The following is a 23,997-nucleotide window of genomic DNA, read 5'->3' as shown; positions in this document are numbered from 1 at the left end:
GCGCACAACACCGGAAGTAATGTGTGAAAACGCTGCTAAGTTGCCTGGCAACCCCGGCCTTAGGAGCGGGGCGCCTCAGGCGGGAACAGGGGCCCTACCCCGGGCGAGTCTCCAGGGCCCGGGGGCAGCTTGCCCGGTACCCCCCGGGTCGGCGCGGCAGCCCTAGATGTTCTGAGCGCTCCGCTTGCACGCTTTTCTCTGCCCTCACACAGGCTAGAAACTAATTTCAAAGGTAAAAACTCTCGTGTCGTCTCAGGCTGCCAGGAGCTGGGTCTTTACCTAAAACACCAAATATCACCAAGAAGAACAGGAGTACTTGTGGCACCTTAGAGACTAACAAATTTATTAGAGCATAAGCTTTCATGGGCTGCAGCCCACTTCTTCTTATGCTCTAATAAATTTGTTAGTCTTTAAGGTGCCACAAGTACTCCTGTTCTTCTTGCGGATACAGACTAACATGGCTGCTACTCTGAAACCTGTCAAATATCACCAGACTCCCTGTCCCAAGGTTGGGGATTGGTCCTGCTTTGAGCAGGGGGTTGGACTAGATACCTCCTGAGGTCCCTCCCAACCCTGATATTCTATGAGTCGAAGGTGTTGCTTGGTCCCCAGAAAGGGCCAGTGCCACCCACAGGGTCCATCTGAGGCAGTGAATAGTTCCTCAAGAAGGACCGCACCTCCCACATCCAGACAGACACCAAGTCCCCTACGCCACGTGCACCCGCTCTCACCCTCTCTTCTCATCCCCCTCAATCTATCCAAAATACTGTAATCAAAATTCATCTTTCAGGGCTATCGCTTTGAACCCCTCGCACCTCCACTCTTCCCTCTTCAATTATAAACAGTAATAAAGTAGTGAATTTCATGGATTGGATTTTCTGGTACAGAAGAGCCCATCACACCAAATGGAAATGAATAAAAGTTACACTTATTCTAAGTTTGTTTTAATGTGTTTGTTTTTATTTCTGAGTTTGGTAAAAACAAATAATAGTTAGACAATATAGTGATCAGTTTTAAAACAAAATTGTTTTTCAAAAGTTTAATTAACATGACATCCTTTAAACTACAAGAAACTTTAGTATATTTAAAGTGATAGCCTGGGGCTGGTGAGCTCAGTTCCCAAACTGCAGACTCCCTCATTTTGTTTTTGAGCATATTATAGTTCCAGTTAACTAGGTTCATTCTTACCATGAATGACTTTCTTTAATGTCTGTCCTGATAAAAGGCACATTCCAGATTTAAAAAAAAATAAAATAAAAATAAAAATCAGTATTTAAACCATTGATAATGGTCCATTAAACATTAAAACAATGTGTTTCAAAAGCATCCGCAAAACTTTATAAAAATATTTTAGATGAAGCATTAACTCCACCAGAGAAAGGGCAGAATGAAATTTTTTCTTATGCTCCATGTAGTGTCATCGAAGTACTGTAATTGGAACTGCACAGGGTGCAACAGAATATGGTCCTTCCAGTATAAATTGCATAAAAAGTACTAGTCCACTGAAAGTTCCTTAAGGCATCACATGGCTAGATACACCAGCAGTAGCTGCCATTATCTGATATGGTAAATTCAAATGCCTCCAAAACAAGGGAATGACCAGCTGCTCAGGACTACACGATTAAAATGAGAAAATAATCCATTGTTAGGACAGGTGGAAGCACAGCAGACACACACACCTGTGAAGGTCAATCCCTTTAATTCTCCAATTTTAAGAGCTACATTTAGTTCTAATTGTGGCAAAAGCACCAGGAAAACAAGTACATCTGGAAGTGTCTGTTAATGGACTTGCCCACATTAAAACAGAAGATAAAATTCTAATGGAGATTGGAGCAGACATTAAAATTATTATGTTCCGATTTGTCTGGTCATGTGGCCTTCATTGGTGTTCAACAATTGCCACTCATTTCCAGCAGATGGCAGCACAATTTAAAGATGAAAACTACCAGTAAATATAAAAAATAAAATTAAAGAAAATACACAGCAGCATTAAAATTAACATTTCCTAAGACCTCACATTAGCATTAAAAGGTGTAACATTACCATGTGACTCCTCTGTCAAGACCAGCCATTTACCTCATTGTCGTCTAGTCCAGTAACAAGTTTAAATACATTATGCCAGTGAACAATGTCCCTAGGCAGTGACCCTGTGCCCCTAATTATGCTTTTTAGCCATTTACACCCAATCAACTTTCTTCAGTGAATTAACAACCTGTTTATTCTGCAGACCACAGTTTGAGAAGATTCGGAGAGACTGCACTCCAGTGGTCAACAATCTGATTAATTCCCAATCCTATTATTATTTATTATCGTAATGCTTAGAGCCCCAGTCATGGACTAGGACCCCATTGTGCTAGGCCCCATTGTACAAACAGAATACCTTAGGTAAATGAATGATAGACACTTCAGAGCAAGACTTCCCACTACAGCGAATCTTAGATGTGTAGTTAAGAAAAAGAAATGCGAGGTGGGACAATCAAAGGCTCTACCTGAAGCAAACATGCTACTAACTAAAGGTCTATAGATAGCAACATAAAGTTGAGAGAGAAAGCAGAAGGAAACCTGCTCAAGGCATAGCATTTCTGTTCAGTTACATCCTCAGGATGTTACAATAAATAATTCAGACCATAAACACTTCCCATGTTGCACAGAGTTCCTCAGTTTGTAGTGGTTACAAAGAGAAAAAAATATCTCTAGATACAGAACAGTAGAGAAATAGCATGTCTATGCCCAGGATAGGAATAGGTCACAAATTAATGTGCTTAAGACATGTGAGGACAACGTCCTAAACCCCAATGAATTTGTCACGGTTGCCGATGCATTGCACGAGGACCTTGCACTATTTATCTAGCAGGAATCCCTCACTTTCACAGGCAGGGTCCCTTCTTAAACTAGTCAGCAGCATTTCCTGCAAGACACACATCCCAGACCAGATCACAGAGCGACCTTTCTGGCACGGATCCTCTCAAAGAGGCATTCATCCAATGGAACATATTTTCCCAACTTTAGATCGAGAAAATATAACCGGTCTGATGTTTGATGAGGGTCAAATCCTTCTCTCTGTAAACGGGTTTTCTGGATTTTGAATGTGCCTTGGAAAAGAGAAAGAAAACACTAAAGTGAAAATTTTCAGAGCTGGAAACCCGTGGAAACAGAGTTAGGAAGATAAATGTGACCAACACACTACTTGTTATTGGTGTTAAACCTAGAAGCCAGATACTTCTCACCACCATACATCAGAAGTAACTCCACTGGCTGGTACGAGACGGGATGATTCAGGCCCTAGATCCCTTGGTATCAGTACAAAAGACAAATCACAATCCATTCATGGTATATGTGCTACAAACACCATAGGTTTTGTTTCTTCAACCTCTGACAATGCACAATTGAAATTGCACAGATCCTGTACTGTGTTCTTGACCTAAGCCAGTGGTCACCAAACTGTGGGGCATGCACCCCTGAGGGGGACATGGAGGAATGTTCAGGGGGGTAGCATGGTGGAGCCTGGGCCAGCCCCCACAGTGGGTGGGAAGGGAGTGCCACCCAGCTCCGCCCCACCCCCAGCTGCAGCACTGGCCCCGCTCCTGGCCGAGGCCTAGCTCCCAACCGGGGGTGGGGCGGGGGAAGAGGAGGGAGAGAGAGAGAAAGAGAGACTAAGTAAGGGGAGGGGCACGCAGACAAAAAAGTTTGGGGACCACTGCTATAGCCCAAACCTTCATTACAGGGACATTGTGAGGCATTGTTCATGTTTGTAAAAAGACCTCATGATGCAACGTGCAATATATTGCAGGTGTAAAAATGTAATATTTGGATTCCTGTAAGTGCTGTCTATAGCACTGAATCCAACTGGCAATGTTTTGAGGAGTTCAGTGGCTCAGTTAAACCTATTTGCTGCTTTAGAGATTATGGTATGTGGAAAGAGTGGAGGTGGGAACCTTGATGCTTTAATTACAAGGTCAGTCTTTAGCTGTCATGTTGAAAATCTAACCAACATCTTCCTGGCTGCAACTACTGACAGCACATCCCTTAGAATAAGGCTGAGATGCACCAGGAAGATCAGCCTTTTGATGGGGCTGGTAGTTGCTGCACAGTGGTGAAATTTCTGCCATTTAATTTTCATTTTGAAAGTTCATGTAGCTTCTGTCTAATAATTAATAAAGGCTTTTATTCAGGTTTGTAACTCTTTCACAATCTCAATTATAGATCTTGTGTCATACTGGTCTGTCATTTCTGCCATCTAGAGTTGGTTGATATTTACTATGTGTGAGCTATGTAATTTCTTGCTTCCACTTCTTCAGAAGACTAAAAAAGAATCCTCCTGGAAAAGAGACAACAGCCACCTCTAAAGCTGTTTAATCAGCTGACCAGGCAGTTAGTCACCGTTTGAGAAAGCATGAATGTTTGCAAAATCTCCAGCATGAATGAGGGCAAATGATCGGGTATTAAATATTCTGTGCAAGATGGAGTGGCTAGGGCAATTATACTCAGACCTCAGTGGTTCAGGAGCCAAATTAGCGATCAATATTACCCAAAAGAGCCACAGTCGTGTGAATTCATTGTTTCATTTACTATAGTACTGGTCATATTTAAACAGTATGACAGTGGAAATATTCAGTGTATATAGCGGGGTGGCCAAACTGTGGCCTGGGAGCCTCATACAATTCTTTTACAGTTAAAGTGCGGCTCACAGAGCTCCCCACACCCTCACTCCATTCTCCACTTACCAGACTAGGTTGGGGGGAATCTGGGGGCTCCTGCCCTGCGGGGAGAGGAGACTCAGGGCTTCTTCCCCACAGGAGGCGTCTGCCAGGGCTTGGGGTTTCAGCAGGCGCAGGGCTGAAGCCCCGAGCCTTGGCAGGTGCGCCCTATGGGGCTGAAGCCCGGCTCTCGAATTTCTGAAGATTATCGCATGTGGCTCAGAGTGTCAGTAAGTTTGGCCACCCCAGGTATGTATGTGTGTATATGTTATTCTCACAGAAAATAAGTTGATAATAACATAGTAAAAGCATCCTGACTGGCTAATAATTAAAACCACGGTGTGTTTTAATGTGCTGCAAAGAGCTGCAGGAGACACATTGAAGAGCCACTTGCAGCTCACGAGCCGCAGTCTGAGTACTCTGACCGAGGGGGTTGCGAAAGCCTTCAGCAGATTACAAGGACGCTTTAGATTGTTTGATAGATAGCTACATTTATATTCCCAAGTGCTCTACTGCTGGCAAACGGCTCCCACTAACCCATATATAGAGCTGGCCTATACCACAGCACTGCACCCAGAACAAGTGTTAGAAAGCACAAGAATCTTTTCCTCTGCAAAGGTCTCTTCAGTTAATGGCCTTGGTCCAGCTATTCTCCTGTATAAAATTCAACTACAGACATTATTTCACTCATGTGCAAAATCCAGCAGAATCACAAGTAATCCATGAAAGAAAGACAGACAGACCGACCCATGGCAGCAGCCAATTAACTCCAAATAAAACCATCTGACTAAGTGCAGGTTTCTTATTGCTACACAGTACAATTAAGCAAGTGGCAACTTTGACACTTTCCAAGTTTGAGCTGAGCTCTGGGGTCTGAAGGTTACTGACACATGCATTGTTAACAAGAAAAGAACTTGCAAGTGACCCATCAGTACCTGTGGTGTCAACTTGAGGCAGGAGACGAAGAAAGATGGGCCGTGCATAGGGAGGCAGCACCTTCTGTAGCTCCTGATACAAAGCATTAGGACTCAGTTTCGCTTTTGGATCTGCTATTGCTGCCATTCCAGCTTTCCCTTCAACCCCTGAAATAAAACAGCAGAACTCAGAGCGTACAGGACAGAGAGAATGATTCTGGATTGGACTTTAGACACTGGGTACAGGTGTAAATACAGATACCCACCTGAACCTTACCCTTTTCTCCCTCAGTTGCAAGTGAGGGCAGCATGGAAGAGGTACCATGCTTTAACCATTGTGGTAGGGAACTCCTTGCAATTCTGATGGACTTGGAAGGAAACCACTTCCAGCCCTCCTCAGTCAAAGGTAAGGTCACAATGTCCTTATCTCAGAAAGCTAATCCAACTCCATCTTGTTAAGCTTCCTCCTCCACCCAGACTCAGTTTGCGATAAAAGCAAGGAGACTGAACAGCCTTTTAATGGGAACTTTCCAACCAGACACTTGCTTGAAACAGTTTCCCTTTTCATAAAGGGACTTTTCCTCTTGCTCAGTGTAACTTTCTCCAGACCCTTTATTTGTGCCCAGAGAATTTAAGAGCCATTTATTTATGTTTTATAAAGGCTCATTTTGTTCTGTATCAGTTCCTCACACCAGAGACCCAGGTAACATGACTGACAGCTATTGGGAGATACAGCAGACAAGTCTCTCAGCATTGGAGTGGCAGCTCCCAAAGTGAGCCCAGTGACAAGCATCCCTCCAACCCCATCCCCACTCCCCTGGGGATTATACCAAGATGCATGTTCCTGTATGGAATCAAACAGGAGTCTCCATGGAATCCTGAAGATTACTTTCACCAAGAATTTCTGCTGAGCACAAACTATAAACAGGCTGAGACATCAAACACACGAGTCTCCTCCTTCCTATTTCTCATCCTTAAACAAGCCCTTTCTTTTTAAGAATAAGTCATTATAAACCAAGGTGGAAAGCATGCACTAAACACTCCAACACTGAGCTGAACTATCTGGAGATCAGAGCTCTCTGGGCACCCAGACAGATTGCTTCTTAGTTGGATTCAACCACTAACGATCACACCTTTCCCCCATGTGTACTGATCTCACCAACAGCAGCATAAGTTACAAGTACTGATTAGTGAATTATCCCTGGGGCCTTCATTTCACTGCTCACGATGAGTGCTGGCCAAATCAGACTCCTCTGTTGCCCTGCCTACCTTCCCCCATTTTGGGGCACCCTACTCCATCAGAGATGGTCAATTTCAAATTGTCCTGGGGAATAAGATACACAATTTGTATATCTGCCTGACTTGCCTCCCCCCTGAATCTTGGGAGTTCTAGGTCTCTAGTTACCTGGTACCTCCACTCCATACACTGCAACATCCGTTTGACTGAGGATGTGACTCAGGATTCCCTCTACTTCTGTGGTGGAGACATTTTCCCCTCGCCACCGAAATGTGTCCCCACTACGGTCTTTGAAGTACATGTAACCAAGTTCATCCATCACTAACACGTCTCCTGTGGGGGAGAGAAGCCACAATCAATCTCAGTACTTGATTAAGCAACACTAGGCCCTGCCTTTCAGCCCTTGAATATGTCATCTAGGTCCAGCACATGCAGTTAAAGAGAAGACTATTCCTACCTACCTCCCAAGAGTGTGGAGCTAAATCAGTGGCCATTTCCCCAGTGCCTACAGGATCTGCAGCTGGAACAGGATGAGGGAAAGAAACAAGAGAGAAAAGCTAAAGCAATAAGGGGTGGGGTAGAGAGAATCCATCTCTATGGGTTTTCTGTTTGTAGTTCATACATTCTATATTGAATCTAGAATACTACGCAGATGGCAGCAGAACAAAACCCTAAGATAAGATTTCTTGTCAGCCTCTACAAAGAGCTGATTAAACCCTGGGAGCTGTAAGAGCCATTTCCCCTGTCCAGTGACTGAAACATATCTGTGTCTAACACTGATGAAGCCAGCACTTGTTCTGACAGTACCTGAAAGGTATGCCCGGTCCCCTTTTTGGAACACATTGCATGCTATCTTCTTATTGGTGGCACTCTCATTGACATAGCCATCAAACCTGCGCAAGGGGTCCTGCTGGTTTATTCTACCCACAAGAAGGCCTGGCTCCCCTAGAAAAAACAGGAGAAGACCCCATGAGATTACAACTGCTAACAAGTTTGGCCATTGTGCTGGCAGTTTTTGCAACACAGACTTACTTAATGCAGGTTACTATATTGCTGTATGATATATTTTGTTGAGCTGGGCTACTTTTGAAGCAGAGACCTGGAAGTGAAAGGCTTCATATCCCATTACTCGTTCCTTGAACCAGCTAATGCCCATCTGGTATTCTTGTAGAACAGTTAAAGCTTTGAGAACTTGGTGTACACAGTAACATTTACCTGGGCAGCAGGGGATGCAGAGCCCACTAGAGTCGCGGATCAGCTCCATGGTGTCTTCATTTACCTTCACCAAGCGAATGGGATAAACATTGGGCAAAATCCGGCTGTTGAAACCACAGGCTCCAACCTTTCAAGAGATGGCCCAAGACACATGAGGAAGTGAAGGGCTAAAATGAATCATTTAGCCTTTGAGTTGCCTGTTCCTTGCTATATCTGGCTGTCTACCTTCTCCTAAAAAAGGTGTGGGTGGGAATTTTCTAATCATTCCCTATTAAAAAAGGAAATCATCCCCCACCACCACCAAGATGAGAATTTGTCCTGTAAAAGTGGCGCAGACAAAAACAATCACAGATTTAGCTCCCTGCAGCCCAGTGATAGGGTCCCAAAAGACACTGTGCAAAGCAGCCAAGAAAACAGGCAGAAAGTACATCTCCCTCTGTACTGTATCCCTCTTACTATATATTTCTCCCCTTGCACTGTAGCCACCCACTGCATACCTTTCCATCCAAGTTAGCAATGCTGCAATTACACTCTGTGGCTCCATAGAACTCTCCAATCTGTTTAATTCTGAAGCGCCTTGTAAAGTCTTCCCATATTGTGGGTCTCAATCCATTTCCCACTGCAAGTCGCACGTGATGTTGTGCTTCTGCCTCCCGTACTGGCTGGTTCAGAAGATACCTGCAGATCTCCCCAATATACTGAATAATCTGAGGAAGCAAACACAAATATAAATCAGTCTCCACGAGACCTTTATGATGCCCTGGGAACAGCTGAAACATATGGATACAGAAAGGTAATCCCATAAATAATGCCGCTATCTCAGCACCTCCATTATTAAATTTATTGTGGTAATGTCCAGAAGCCTTAATTACAATTGGGTATCCTTCTGCTGGGTACTGCACAAATATAAAATAACAGTCCGTGCCCCAAAGTGCTTACACTCTAAACAGACAGAAGATGACGACAAGGAGTGAGGAGAGGGGTACTGCATGCAAGCAAAGTGACTAGGGGGATGGGGGCACAGTGCTAGTGCCATTTCCTGAATATTTATTATGGGTCATGGTGTGGAGCAAGGAAAGGAGTTAATATGACTAAGGCCATACAGAAATGGAAGGAAGAGGGATAATGTGTGGTAGGGAGGGAAGGATGGAGAAGAGCACAGAGGGTGGGGAAATGGCAAGGCTGGCAGTAGAGGGACTGCCAAGAAGGGTGGGGAATGGAGGTTGGACCAACAACCAATCAGCAGAGGGGAAATAATACCCAGAGTTCAAATAAAGTGCAGTGTGCTAACAATACTGGTGTCCAAAGACCCTGCATGTTCCTCCCCTTCTTGCAGCTGCTGCTGAGCAGCCATGGCTGGCCTCATCTCAGAAAGTCCTGTTCTACTTCCTCTAACCATAGTTTGCATCAGAGGATCTCAGATAAGCCCCTCTCTCCTCACCCCTGGAGGAACCTGCTCTGCTCCTCCCCTACAGTTGTTATCCTGAACTCCAGCGAAGCTCATGCCTGTCCAAAAATGGGCTGCTCCTAATCATAAGGTCCTTTTAAGAGCAGGGGCTCATGGGAATGCTGCTTTTTTTGGGTCAGAATGCAGTTAAAAGTGGTTCAAAACAAGCATCTGGAGCCATAGGCAATAAACATAGAACTTTCAATACCAGCCTCTGAGATACATAACAGCAATGCCAATGGGGGAGGAGAAAGAAGACTTGTGATCAGTCCAGTCCTCCCCGTATTGTGCCTGTCACGCTACGTATCAAGCAGAAGATCCTCCTGTAGTAGATCTGCCTGCTATTAGAAGAGAGATAGTCGTGTTTAAAGCCAGGATTTATCTTCTCTCTTAAGCTTCCATACAGAACCCAAAATAGACATCTGGAACTGGCTTTCTGTCAAGTAAGAAACCCTCCAAGAGCTGAGAGATTCCAGATGACTCCTCTTCTTCATGTGCCAGCAACCCATTCTCTGACTGTCTAGCTCCAAAGAATGTTTGAAGTTACTACACGTGTGTATTATTAATTACATTATTGCAAAAGTCAGAGGTGTTAGGGCTGGGAAGGGACTACTGGTGCACTCATGTTTTATATCTATATGGAGGTTATGAATCTTATAATTCATTTTTCTATATTGTATTTTAACAGGACTATAGATAAAACTCCAGTGGCAAGTTAAGCTCATTGGAATTGTGAAGTTCGGGGCAGAATTTACCACTTCATCTCTATGCACCATATTTCCTGATATTCCTCTTTTGCTCATTTAGGAATGGACTGGCTAAAGATGTTAGACTGATTGATGTTAGTCCAGCATGCTCTATATCATCAGGTGGGAAACCCAGATTCCACTTCTTGTCTTTGTCTCCTGTAGTCATCAGGACCTGGAAGCAACACAGATTTGGCAATGAAGGCTTACAGTCTAAAGTCTCAGGAGTGGTAGTGGAGCTGAGGTGTGATGCTAGCTGGAGAAGTAAGAGGGCTTGCAGATGAATGCTTGAGGTGGATGGCAGGGAAAAGTCAGAGCTGATACCTGGAGATTCCCTGCTGAAGCTAGAAATAATCCCACTGCCCAAATTAGTTTGCTCCCATATACTCCAGGCTGCAGAAACATGGCAGAATTCAAGACACTGCTTACTGTGCATTTGTATTTTGTACAATCATCCCAAAAGCGACTGGCTGAGAACTTCTTCCTGATCACCACAGTGAGGCCATGGATTAGACACTGTCCGACTCCCATGATGTTACCTGGAAGACAAAGCAGGGCAGGATATCAGTGCTGGCTCTGGCTTCAATCACTTTGGATAAACTAATTTACAACAATACTTGAAGGTCCTCAACAGCACCAGAAGCAACCTGGGCACTGGGATAGGCAGCAATACTGTGAACCTTTGCTTCCTGAGGAGGAAGCATACCTGCTGAGTGATAGAGTGGCAGGCAGTTGTAGAGGATATCCTCAGGGCGCATTCTGTAGGCATAGTACCCAAAGGCAGCTATGCGGTAGTACCTGCAAGAACACAAGGGATGTTAAGGAATGGAAATGAACACAGCACCGAGGGCTTGGCTACACTTGCAAGTTAGAGCGCATTAAATCAGCCTTGGGCACCCTAACTCCTGAAGTGTCCACACTGGCAAGGCACGTAGAGCACCTGGACTCCGTGGCTGGAACACCCCTGGTAATGCACCTCCACGAGAGGCATAGAGCTTGCTGCGCCTCGGCTGAAACGCCAAGGTGTCAGTGTGGATGACATGTTGCATTACTGCACTGTGATTGGCCTCCAGAAACGTCCCATAATCCCTTGAAGTCAAGTGGCCACTCTGGTCATTGTTTTGAACTCGGCTGCAGGCATAGGTATATCCCCTTTCAAAGCTCCGTTTCTGACAGCACGCTTATCTGCTCCGAGACACAAAGCAAACCATTACTGTGGAATGCTCCTGCTGCAGAGGCAGGTGTGTGTGCACGCGCGTGAGAAAGAGACAGACAGACGATGGCGGCTGATGTCGGGGTTTCCCCCTTCCCCCGCCGCTGTTTGAACTTACAAGACAGCATGCTGACACACTCTCTGCCCACCAAAACACACTCTCTCCCCCCACATAAACACTCCACCCCACTCCCCCATTTGAAAAGCACGCTGCAGCCACTTGCACACTGGGATAGCTACCACAATGCACTGCTCTCTGTGGCATTGCAAGAGCTGCTACTGTGGCCACGCCACTGCACTTGCAGCTGACAGTGTGAACACATGGCAGCGCTTTCCCTGCTGCTGTCTCCTAGGGCTAGTTTAACTCCCAGTGCTCTACATCTGCAAGTGTAGCCATAGCCTGAGTATCACTGAATGAAGAGCAGCTTCTCTTCAGCTCCTCACCTGCTGTGCACCACAATGGCAGCCTTTGGCATTCCTGTCGTGCCAGATGTGTAGATATAGAAGAGCCGATCTGGAGAACAGAAACACGAGCCAGGCATATGACAGATTCTCTTCAGCTGTTTAATCCCTTTTTCTGTGCAGGGCTAGGTTTTAGCTTTGCTCCTATCAGTGATCTGCTGATCACGAGTGACTGCTTTGATCTAGTGCTGGCACAGGAGAGGGTAAACTAATATTGTTGGCACAGAAGCCACATTACAGCCCTAGCAGAGAGAACCCTTGATGCCAGTAAACTTCACCCATAAAAACAGAGGGTGAAAGACAGCCTCAATTCTAATCTTTGAATCAAAAATGCAGGACCCTAAGGGCATGCATTTTTCTTCTCCAAATTGCCTTGGCATTAGGCCAACTGCCTGAATCAGATGCTACTGGGGAGATTTCAGAGTAGCAGCCGTGTTAGTCAAAAAGAACAGGAGTACTTGTGGCACCTTAGAGACTAACACATTTATCTGAGCATAAGCTTTCGTGGGCTAAAACCCACTTCATCGGATGCATGCAGTGGAACCCTAACCCAACCTGTGAACTCCTTTGACTAAAATGTCAAGTCTCACAAACCCCCTCCTAAAAATTAATATTTCCAGGGATTTTCTCCTTTACCCGAGTATAAATTACAAAAGCAGTGATCTTGGAAATATAAAATTTGTTTTTATGACATGCTTATTACACACTATCACTTATTAATCATTACAGTATTTTTATTACATTATTAAAATGGCAATATTCTTCCAAGATCTCACTTTTGTAGCTTGTATCACTTTGAATAAGCCTGTAGTAAGACAAGGCTCCTATGTTTCATCAAGGAGTATCAGATGTGAAACAGCATGAAGGTATTTAAGAAGCCAACTCAAAGAGTTCCTCCTACACAAGTATTCAGGTCTTGAGCAGTCCAGGCAAACAACGCACGTTACAACAAAGCTTAAATTTGTTTTTTAAATCATTATGAAAAACAATACTAGCTGCCTATTTAATTTTAAAAACAGCAAAAAATACCCACCTCCCTTTCGATTTCTTATAAGGAGTCTTGAAGTTTAAAAATCTCCTCAGTGCAAGAGATATGCTTGCTTTGATCTGCTTAGCTCTTGGAAGTCCAGGCTGCTGGCCCTGTGCTGCCCAGGGTCCCTAGGGACAGCTCTGTCCGCCATTAGGGAATTTTTTCCAGAGAACCCCCTGTAACATTTCACGAACCCCAGTTTGGGAACCACTGTCCTACAGTAACAGTTACTAAAATGGGAGGAACACACTCATCAACAGTGTTACTCATCTCACAGGTGTAATATAGCCTATTTCTGATTCTATTAAACATGAAACACTACTATCTAGCCAGTTCCCTTCCTTTTCTCCTCTTCTCCACAATTAAAAAAAATAGAGAGGGGTGAGGTCATTAGTAATGAAACCAAACCACACAGCCTACATATTAGGGGGAAATTGAGGGAATCTCTATAAATAGGAAAACCCTTCTTCACCTTTCCTAAATACGAGCAGGCTACTCATCTGGTTTCTCTTGAGTTTTTAGACACACACACAGTTATAGCAAGTCCTTCCTCTTTCATCTGGATCTGGTACCAGTAATAGTGATTGGAGTTGAGGTCATGGGTAACAGCACTCTCCTTCCCTCAGTTAGTAAAATATATCCATTCTCTAAACCTAGGAAACCTTAGGAAGCCAATGAACTCCAGTGACAGATATTCACCCAGAATATATTACAGTTAGGATGCTGCCTTTTGCCAACCTTTAGCCTCACTTTTCTCTTTTATACACGGTGGTTCAAAGTTGGGTTAGGATTACTCTCTCCTTCACTGCTTGCTTAGTTGCCCATTCAGTCATTACCATGTCCCAAAAGAAGGACTCCTCGAGTTTCAGGTCTCACACTTATACATTCATCACAGGAAAATAAGCTCACTGAGAAACTTACCATCTAAACCTTTGGCTGCAATCTGATCTGGAGGAGATTTCGATGCAGTACTCAGAAGAGGATCAAGGTATTTAGTCTCCACAGGGACAGAGTCTGGGTTAAAATCTCCAGAGCAGAACTTCACCATGTTCTTGCCCAGCATCCCATTCACTTCAGATATTGCTGCAAAACACAACTACCTCGGTTACAACAAGCACAACAGTCTGGGCCACAGTAACAACATTGTCAATACTGACTAATTCTTTCTTTGCATCTAATAAGACATCTGCAATGCCAAGACCAGAAAAGCCAGAGACCTACTGAAATACTGAGATACCTATCCAAGTAATGCTCAAATTACCATGACCTCAGTATCCTAGATCCAACATGAGACCTTACTGCAAATTTAGGCAAAATTATCTTTTTATCCATTTTTGTCGCATGAGCTGCAGCTCAGCAGTCTAGAAGGATTTCAAGGCCAATGGTTCAAAGATACATTCAGAATCCCCAAATTAGATATGTTAATAAACTGTGGAAGAAAGTTTAGTTCAACAGCAATATAATGCACCATGTCCAATATAAAGAACAGTGTCCAGTCCATACACTTAAACTCATTGTGTAGAACAGTGGTTCTCAAATGAATTTTTGCTGCAAATTCACAATGGCTGCAGTTTTTGACAGTTAAAATTATACTAGTGCCACTCTAATCATGTGGTTATTTGGAAGCGTCATGTAAATAAAATAATAAACCTTTTTGATGTAAGGAGTATTTACTATTAATACCACAAAAGTTACACAGTTATTATGAAATATGTCAAAGTATTTTTAAAAAAAAGTTTCATGCCCCCCAAAAGTCGTGGAGGCCGCATACGAAGTCCTTGGTGCTGCACTTGAGAATCACTGGCATAGAGGACACACAATGTGAAGTTAACCAGAGATTATAAAAATACAACAGGATAGGAAATGAATACACCTAACATTACAGATAACCTTCCTTTTCTCTCTGTGCACAGATGCAAAACTTCTGGCGTGCAGAGTTTCTAATCCTCTTTACAGCTCCAAGGAGACCACACCTAACTAATGAACTCAGTCCTGGGCAACTCAATACCAGGAAGACACTGACATAAGAGCAGAAGTAATATTTGTAGCTACCCACAATTAGGGTGACCAGATAGAAACTGTGGAAAAAAAGGGATGGGGGGTGGGGGATAATAGGCGCCTATATAAGTCCAAAAAAAAAAAAAAAAATGGACTGTCCCTTTAAAAACGGGACATCTGGTCACCCTATCCACAATACTACTCTGTAAGATGATGGATAAGACTTCTCCCCCTTTAGTAACTGATCAGCAGTGATTCAATTTTCTCATTCTGTTCCCAGTGAAACCCAAATGAGGGAGGAAAGGAACCTTTCTAGGAAACATGCCCTAAGTCCCTACTCAGAACTACTACTACTTCAGTGAGAGCTTGCCTCAATCAGAACTAAGTAAGAACTTCAGGAGTTAGTCCTTAATGTGTGCCAACTCTCAGGTGTCTCACCTGCAGCCAGCTCTCCTCCAAAGATCACAGCCTTTGCCCCTGAGGTTGTCACACAGTAAACCAAAGAATCCAGACGCAAATTGAAGTTAATGAGAGCTGCCTCAATACCAACTTTTGCCATCCCAAGCCAGAGGCCCACGAACTCAGGACGGCTCTCCATGAAGATGGCAATGACATCACCCAGACGGAACCCCTGCTGGTAGAAGAAGTTAGCTACAGCATTGGAATACTCATCCAGCTGCCGGAACGTCCATTTCTCATCATTGGCCTCATAGATCAGAGCCACTTTGTCAGGGTGCCTGCAGACGACATCGTGGAAGATCTTTGGAATAGTGTTTTTGGTTCGCTGATGCTTTCGCAACTCATACTTGACTCGAATCAGCACCGAGAGGCCACTGCAGCAAGGAGAGGAAAGTCATAATTCTAGCAGAAAGTACAACACCCCTCACATGGTTTAACATACAGTCCGATATATTTTGACTCATGCTTCTACACTGCTGTATGCGGCTTGAAAATTTCACTCACCGGGTGGGGGGGGGGGGGGGGGGGCGGCGGTTGGACAGGAAATAATCTTTCTCTGAAGAGTTGGGAGCCCCAATCTATAAATTTCTGCAAAATCTAAGGTTTATTGTTAAATAAAGCAAGTTTCTTTCTAGCCCTTATAGTTCAGCACTTACAAATGTGAACCAGTGCAGTGCCATGTTTCTACAGTTTCTGGGCCTCTGCTGCCCCCAGGGCTTCTCCTACAACTTCAAAGTGAAAGTGAATAGACTCTAATCAGAGAGACAAGGTGGAAGAAGTAATATCTTTTATTGGACCAACTTCTGTTGGTGAGAGAGACAAGCTTTCAAGCTTACACGGCTCTTCCTCAGGTCTGGGAAACGTACTCAGAGTGTCATAGCTAAACACAAGGTGGAACAGTTTGTTTAGCATACAGAGTTAATACACTTCAAGGGACCTTTAAAGGTGAAGTGGCCAGTTAACACCTTTCCAGTCATAGAGAGGAAGGGGTGGGGGGGAAGTGTGTGTGGGGGAGTTAGTGGATTATAGATTGTTGTAATAAATCATAAATCCTGTGTGTCATAGATTCATAGATTCTAGGACTGGAAGGGACCTCGAGAGGTCATCGTGTCCAGTCCCCTGCCCTCATGGCAGGACCAAATACTGTCTAGACCATCCCTGATAGACATTTATCTAACCTACTCTTAAATATCTCCAGAGATGGAGATTCCACAACCTCCCTAGGCAATTTATTCCAGTGTTTAACCACCCTGACAGTTAGGAACTTTTTCCTAATGTCCAACCTAGACCTCCCTTGCTGCAGTTTAAGCCCATTGCTTCTTGTTCTATCTTCAGAGGCTAAGGTGAACAAGTTTTCTCCCTCCTCCTTATGACACCCTTTTAGATACCTGAAAACTGCTATCATGTCCCCTCTCAGTCTTCTCTTTTCCAAACTAAACAAACCCAATTCTTTCAGCCTTCCTTCATAGGTCATGTTCTCAAGACCTTTTATCATTCTTGTTGCTCTTCTCTGGGCCCTCTCCAATTTCTCCACATCTTTCTTGAAATGCGGTGCCCAGAACTGGACACAATACTCCAGCTGAGGCCTAACCAGAGCAGAGTAGAGCGGAAGAATGACTTCTCGTGTCTTGCTCACAACACACCTGTTAATACATCCCAGAATCATGTTTGCTTTTTTTGCAACAGCATCACACTGTTGACTCATATTTAGCTTGTGATCCACTATAACCCCTAGATCCCTTTCTGCCGTACTCCTTCCTAGACAGTCTCTTCCCATTCTGTATGTGTGAAACTGATTTTTTCTTCCTAAGTGGAGCACTTTGCATTTGTCTTTGTTAAACTTCATCCTGTTTAACTCAGACCATTTCTCCAATTTGTCCAGATCATTTTGAATTATGACCCTGTCCTCCAAAGCAGTTGCAATCCCTCCCAGTTTGGTATCATCCGCAAACTTAATAATCGTACTTTCTATGCCAATATCTAAGTCGTTAATGAAGATATTGAACAGAGCCAGTCCCAAAACAGACCCCTGCGGAACCCCACTCGTTATGCCTTTCCAGCAGTATTGGGAACCATTAACAACAACTCTCTGAGTACGGTTATCCAGCCAGTTATGCACCCACCTTATAGTAGCCCCATCTAAATTGTATTTGCCTAGTTTGTCGATAAGAATATCATGCGAGACCGTATCAAATGCCTTACTAAAGTCTAGGTTTACCACATCCACTGCTTCTCCCTTATCCACAAGACTCGTTATCCTATCGAAGAAAGCTATCAGATCGGTTTGACATGATTTGTTCTTTACAAATCCATGCTGGCTGTTCCCTATCACCTTACCACCTTCCAAGTGTTTGCAGATGATTTCCTTAATTACCTGCTCCATTATCTTCCCTGGCACAGAAGTTAAACTAACTGGTCTGTAGTTTCCTGGGTTGTTTTTATTTCCCTTTTTATAGATGGGCACTATATTTGCCCTTTTCCAGTCTTCTGGAATCTCTCCCTTCTCCCATGATTTTCCAAAGATAATAGCTAGAGGCTCAGATACCTCCTCTATTAGCTCCTTGAGTATTCTAGGATGCATTTCATCAGGCCCTGGTGACTTGCAGGCATCTAACTTTTCTAAGTGATTTTTAACTTGTTCTTTTTTTATTTTATCTGCTAAACCTACCCCCTTCCCATTACCATTCACTATGTTAGGCATTCCTTCAGACTTCTCGGTGAAGACCGAAACAAAGAAGTCATTAAGCATCTCTGCCATTTCCAAGTTTCCTGTTACTGTTTCTCCCTCTTCACTAAGCAGTGGGCCTACCCTGTCTTTGGTCTTCCTCTTGCTTCTAATGTATTGATAAAAAGTCTTCTTGTTCCCCTTTATTCCCGTAGCTAGTTTGAGCTCATTTTGTGCCTTTGCCCTTCTAATCTTGCCCCTGCATTCCTGTGTTGTTTGCCTATATTCATCCTTTGTAATCTGTCCTAGTTTCCATTTTTTATATGACTCCTTTTTATTTTTTAGATCATGCAAGATCTCGTGGTTAAGCCAAGGTGGTCTTTTGCCACATTTTCTATCTTTCCTAACCAGCGGAATAGCTTGCTTTTGGGCCCTTAATAGTGTCCCTTTGAAAAACTGCCAACTCTCCTCAGTTGTTTTTCCCCCCAGTCTTGATTCCCATGGGACCTTACCTATCAGCTCTCTGAGCTTACCAAAATCCGCCTTCCTGAAATCCATTGTCTATTGAGTCCAGGATTTTTGGTGTCTAGCAAAGTAAAGAATTTAAGTTCCCAGGCTCCTCTTTTGTAGGTGTTGTGCAGGTTTCCTATGAGGACTGAGAGGTCAGTGCATGAAATGCCCCAGCAACTATGTGGGTGAAATGAGACAATCACTACACTCTGGAATGAACTCTCACAGAAAAATTATAAAAGACAAACACCATGTCATCTATAGGTGAACACTTTTCACAAAGCGATCACTCTATATCTGACCTCTCAGTCCTCATCTAGCGATGGCAAAAATCTAGTGAACCATGACATATCCCTACAACATTAGGAGGATGCATAACAGCACAAAATAAAAATCTCTATTGGTTACAGCTGATGGGAACATAGTATATATTTATGCACCAGTTTTATTTGACCTCAAGCCCCAAGACTTCTTAGGTCTGATTTGTCTATTTCTCTTTGTTATGCTGGATGCCAATAAAGTGGGAGATTTTTTTATCAGGATAAACACTGAGGCTGTGTCTACACTACAGACCTTACAGCTGCACCGCTACAGCTGTGCCGCTGTAAGGTCTCCCACATAGCCACTTTTTGACAGCGGGAGAGAGCTCTCCTGCCAGTATAATTAAACCAACCCCAACGAGCGGCCTCCTGCCGACATAGCACTGACCACACAAGCATTTTTGTCAGTGTAACTTATGTCAGTCAGGGGTGTGTTTTTTCACACCCCTCACCAACAAAAGTTTTGCTGACAAAAGTGCTAGTGTAGACAAAGTCTGAGTTCATAATGGGACTCAGAAGTTTCTCTCAGAGATGCCTCTGGATCCTAAGGCCAGTCTTCCATAAAGAAAGAAAAACACACATTCCACAGAGGAGTCTGACTCATAGGCTATTGGCCTGAGCCAGCTAAAGCAGTGTTCTCTAATTGGAAGTCTGGACCACTGCTGTCCCACACGGAACAATGATTGCTGGCTATATTTCTGTTATGTTGGAGAGACAGAGCACCACAGCGAGCCTCTTTAGACACTTAGATAGACACAGACCCCACACACACATAATCCACAGCAAATTTAATTTGAATACGTTAACCAAATTAAAAAAAAGACATGTTGACAGAAGACATGGATGAGACGATTACAGATCCTTATTTTAAGGATTTCATTTAGGGGGACTGTAAAACGGGGAGCCTGCTTTCTCAACAAGGAAATAATTGCAAATACATTTTGTTTTAGAACAACGCTTGCCTGCCAGAACATGCTTTGCAATGTCCTAGTATTATGTTATAAGCTTAGTAATTTGCAGATCCTGTTGGAACACACAAAAGTATTTCCATAATTCCATAAAGAAAGTTTAAAAACAAAACCACAGCTTGGACATGTATCATTAACTCATAATCTGAGCTTTAACAGAACAGAGGCAGACTTCCCACGTAGAAAAGCCATACAATTGTGATTGGGGACGTTGTTTCTTGTCAGAGAAAAACCTCCAGTGTATTGCTCTTCATATGCATCTTCTTACCATTCAAACCCCTAAACTGTTCCAGGAATGGTGGTGAGAGATGGTCTCTTAATGCTGCCAAATGAAGACTGTGGGGGAGGGAGAAGATAAAACAATAGTCTACAAATAACTGGAGGAAGCAAACACTAAGGGGGGGGTGAGGGAAGAGATTGTTTAGGATTTATGAGGGAGCATAACTAGAAGTTAATGGATAAAATGAACAGAGGAAAAATTTAGGCTGAGTAACTGAAAATCCACAGACTGTGAAATCTACTAGACCCTGGAATAGTCTCACAAGGAAAGGAGTGGTCTTTTCTGATTTCTCTAGTTTCTATTACATCGGTTATGGGGCAGGAATTCATTTCCTAAAATCTAACTCTGGATTCTTCACACTTATATTGTTTTGTTTCTGTTGAAGACACTCATGGTCTGTCTCAATTTCGATACTTATTGTAATTTCTCAATAGACAGAGAATTAAATATGCTAAAACATACTACCATAGCATCAACACCCAAATGAGAATACCCACCTGGACCCTACTTTCCTAAAGGGGAGGGTGGTGGCTGAATTTTCTTTATCATCACATAGGAAATAGTTGTCCAACAGGAGTTTGCACGAAGCCCCCAAAAGTTGAAAGGTTATTTATTACCAGCACTGTAAAAGCCTTACATCCCCATGACTGACAACAGCAGGAACCCTGGTCAGCAAAGCCATAGGATGGGGGAGGGGGTTGTTTGAGAAACAAGCTGCAGGCATTTTGTGAGACTGAGCTGGCCTTTCATGGTGACCCTATACTGAGCTGTGCCAGAGACAGAACAGAAGAGCCTTTTCACTTGTTAGCTACCCTTTTCACATTCTGAAGGGGCTTTATTCTCTCTATTTATTTTCTGCCATTATTCCTCACTTGCCATGCAATCAGGAGGAAACAGTCCTTCAAAGTCCAGTGACAGCCACAGTAAAGCTAGGCAGTCTCTGGTGATCACAAGAGCCCTAAATCCTTTAGAACAAAGGAGTTCCCTCACAGAAGCCCAAGAGGCACAGAACTAAGTGAGACACTAATTACAGAGTCTCTGGCTGCCCCAGGAGGTAGGGGAGAGACTAAAGACTGATGTCTAAATCACAAATTATTTTTTAAAAATCTATAAACTTAATCTTGACTGACTGTCCCTTAAACTTTAGCAGGAACAAGATACTTTGCTTCTGTAACACTTTCCACACACTTTAACAAATGTTTTACAAACCTCTTGTTACATTTCACAATCAGAACATTTCCTTAATGCAAGTCCTCATTCTGAGCCATTCAACTTATCGGTGTTCCTAGATAAACTAAGCCTTTCAAGCCACAATTCACTTCCCCTCACATAAAGAACAGACAATAAACAGAAAAAACTCTAACTGCAAATTAAACCTTGAAGCGGTCAAGCTTAATGACACAAAACCAATTTATTATAAGTTCTTACTCCAAGCACCTTTCCAAACATTTCAGGAATTATAAGGTGGAAAGGTTTCAGCTAGGGTCCAGAAACATTATAGTCTCCGTAGGTATATTTCCAACACTCTAGGTCATAATTCCCCTGCTATGCTGCTAATGCAAGTTGTTAGAGTTGAAATAGATACAAATTTATTGTTAGTAGTGAAAGGTTATTTTATGGAAACACAAAACCAACACATTACAGAATAAGATGAAGGCCCGCAAAGCAACACTTACAAGAGATCCCTCAGAGCCGTCTTAAAGATGATACGGAGAAACCTCCATCCTCCGCTGCCAATGTAAACGCCCAGTGTGGCTGCCAGACTCCATGACCAGGGGACACCAAAAAACCGCATAAGCCCAAGTGAGCCCAAGGAAGCAGTGCAAACCCCAATCATGTGCATTCTAGAAAGAGAGAAAAGTTTAAATATGATCACTGCGAGACTCGACCCAGACCCCCTAACTGATCACAAACAAAAGTCCAGGGATACATCCTAGAAACCAGATGCACAGAGCCATCACATTGTTCATGGGACTCCCATTCATAAATGAGTTTAGTGACTGACAGTGACAGTGGCAAGATAACTGGGAACATGAGTCTTCCATTATTTCTCACAAATTTCTGGACTATGCAAGTGTTTAGATTCACAAGTTCTTTCTGGATGGCTGACATGCCAAAACCCAACTGACATTTAGCCACAGGCCAAAATTATTACAACCCAGAACAGCTTTGAAATAGCAGTTTTCCAAACTAAACGAGGACATTTTGATACAGAAGCTGGATTTAATTATATTTATTTCAATTACCAAAAGACAAAAAAAATCATCCACCAAACAAAACATTTGCTATGTGTCTAAAATTTGGTAAAAGTGGATGACTATTAGTCAATGAATTTGAGATGGGATTGGTGTTCCTATCATCTTGTGATGAAGGAGTCTCAGAAACATGTCTATCTTAGAGTTTTATATTGCCACCCACTACCACAGTAACTGAGCACCTTTCATGTGAAGTCAATAGCAACAGCAAAATCCCTATTAGACTTCATGGAATCTCTCGCACTTCTCCCTTCTCAAAGTAAAAACTCTGCTTGTGGTAGAATTTTGCGTGTTTTTTTAGATTTTATGAATTTCCACTATATATTGATGGCAAGGGTTTACGTAAGAATGGCCATACTGGGTCAGACCAAAGGTCCATCTAGCCCAGTATCCTGTCTTCCGACAGTGGCCAATGCCAGGAGCTTCAGAGTGGATGAACAGAACAGGCAATCATCAAGTGATCTGTCTATTGGATAGAAAGCAGTCTCAGAGTTGCAAGTGTCCTCCTTATAGTGAAAAAGCACTAGGAACTTTTGTAGTACCATGAATAGGAAAAAAAAAATCCCATTGTAGCACCTATCCCATCCCCCAGTGCAGATGAGGAGCAGGGAGGTGCATTAGTTCCACCATGGGGGGGAGGGAGTAAGGGGAAGTTTCCAGCATCTACATGAGGCAGAGTAAGAGGGACATGTGAGAAAAATCCTTTCCAGTGCCAATGGGAAATATCATCCGGACATCACATGGCTGCTTACACCATTCCAGGATGCTTCTTGCCCATCATAGGTACTGGGTTAATCCCTAGTATGGTCCTCTCCTCACAGGTACCTCAGTCACTGCCCTAGACCGTTCAGGCATCTTACCACCCTCCCCTAGACACCACGTGGGATCTCTCAGACTTCACATCCAGAAACTATGCCTCCCAACCCTCCACACCTTCACCACTGTGTCAGCCCCTTCAGGTTATACTCCACCTCCCCAGGGAGTATGTCAGCACCCCTCAGACCTCACACACCTCTAGACACCATGCCAGCCCTACTGCTTCACAATCTGAAACCCCATCCATGCACCCCCCCCCCGACTATGTCAGGACCCTCCCACACCTCCCCTCCCTAGGATCATGACAGTTGGATTACTGAACCTACCCCCATACTCCATTCCCTAGGGACCATGCCAAACCCCTCAAGACCCACAGAGCCCACCCAGGGGCACCATGTCCAGCCCCACAGGGCCAGCCCTACAGGAACTGCCCCTACTCCCTGACCTCTACCCCCAGTACTATATCAACTACAGTGCCCAGCCCCCCAACATTTACCCACTGTCCCTAGGTCAGCCCTACAACCTCTACCCTCAGACCTGTACCTGCTGCCCTGCATCAGCCCTACAACCTCTACCTCGAGCAGGTGCCAGCCGCCCGACATCTACCCGTTGCCCCTGGGGTCAGCCCTACAACCTCTACCTCAAGCCCCGTGCCAGCCCCCCCCCACCTCCCCGCTGCCCCCGGGTCAGCCCTACACCCTCTATCCCCAGCCCTGTGCCTGCCCCCTGCCCTGACATCTACCCGCTGCCCCCGGGTCAGCCCTA

The 23,997-nt window shown here is 43.9% G+C and overlaps 1 protein-coding gene across 1 annotated transcript; it reads right to left on the bottom strand.

Moving 5' to 3' along the window:
- Positions 1-938: 938 nt before the first annotated feature.
- On the bottom strand, positions 939-22,004 carry SLC27A1 (solute carrier family 27 member 1). The gene is made up of 12 exons (XM_024212538.3): positions 21,838-22,004; positions 15,398-15,792; positions 13,883-14,044; positions 11,914-11,983; positions 10,963-11,054; positions 10,686-10,795; positions 8,561-8,770; positions 8,064-8,190; positions 7,656-7,793; positions 7,017-7,181; positions 5,633-5,779; positions 939-3,092 (listed from the first exon to the last, which is right to left on the bottom strand). Exons 1-12 carry the CDS (start codon positions 22,002-22,004, stop codon positions 2,935-2,937), a joined length of 1,941 nt encoding a protein of 646 aa, XP_024068306.2. The 3' UTR covers positions 939-2,934.
- Between the last annotated feature and the right edge of the window lie 1,993 nt (positions 22,005-23,997).

This window comes from Terrapene carolina, unplaced genomic scaffold (genome assembly GCF_002925995.2).
Source record: "Terrapene carolina triunguis isolate 2854851 unplaced genomic scaffold, T_m_triunguis-2.0 Scaffold833, whole genome shotgun sequence".
Classification (NCBI taxonomy): Eukaryota; Metazoa; Chordata; order Testudines; family Emydidae; genus Terrapene; species Terrapene triunguis.
This window is presented reverse-complemented; position numbering and strand designations above follow the sequence as displayed.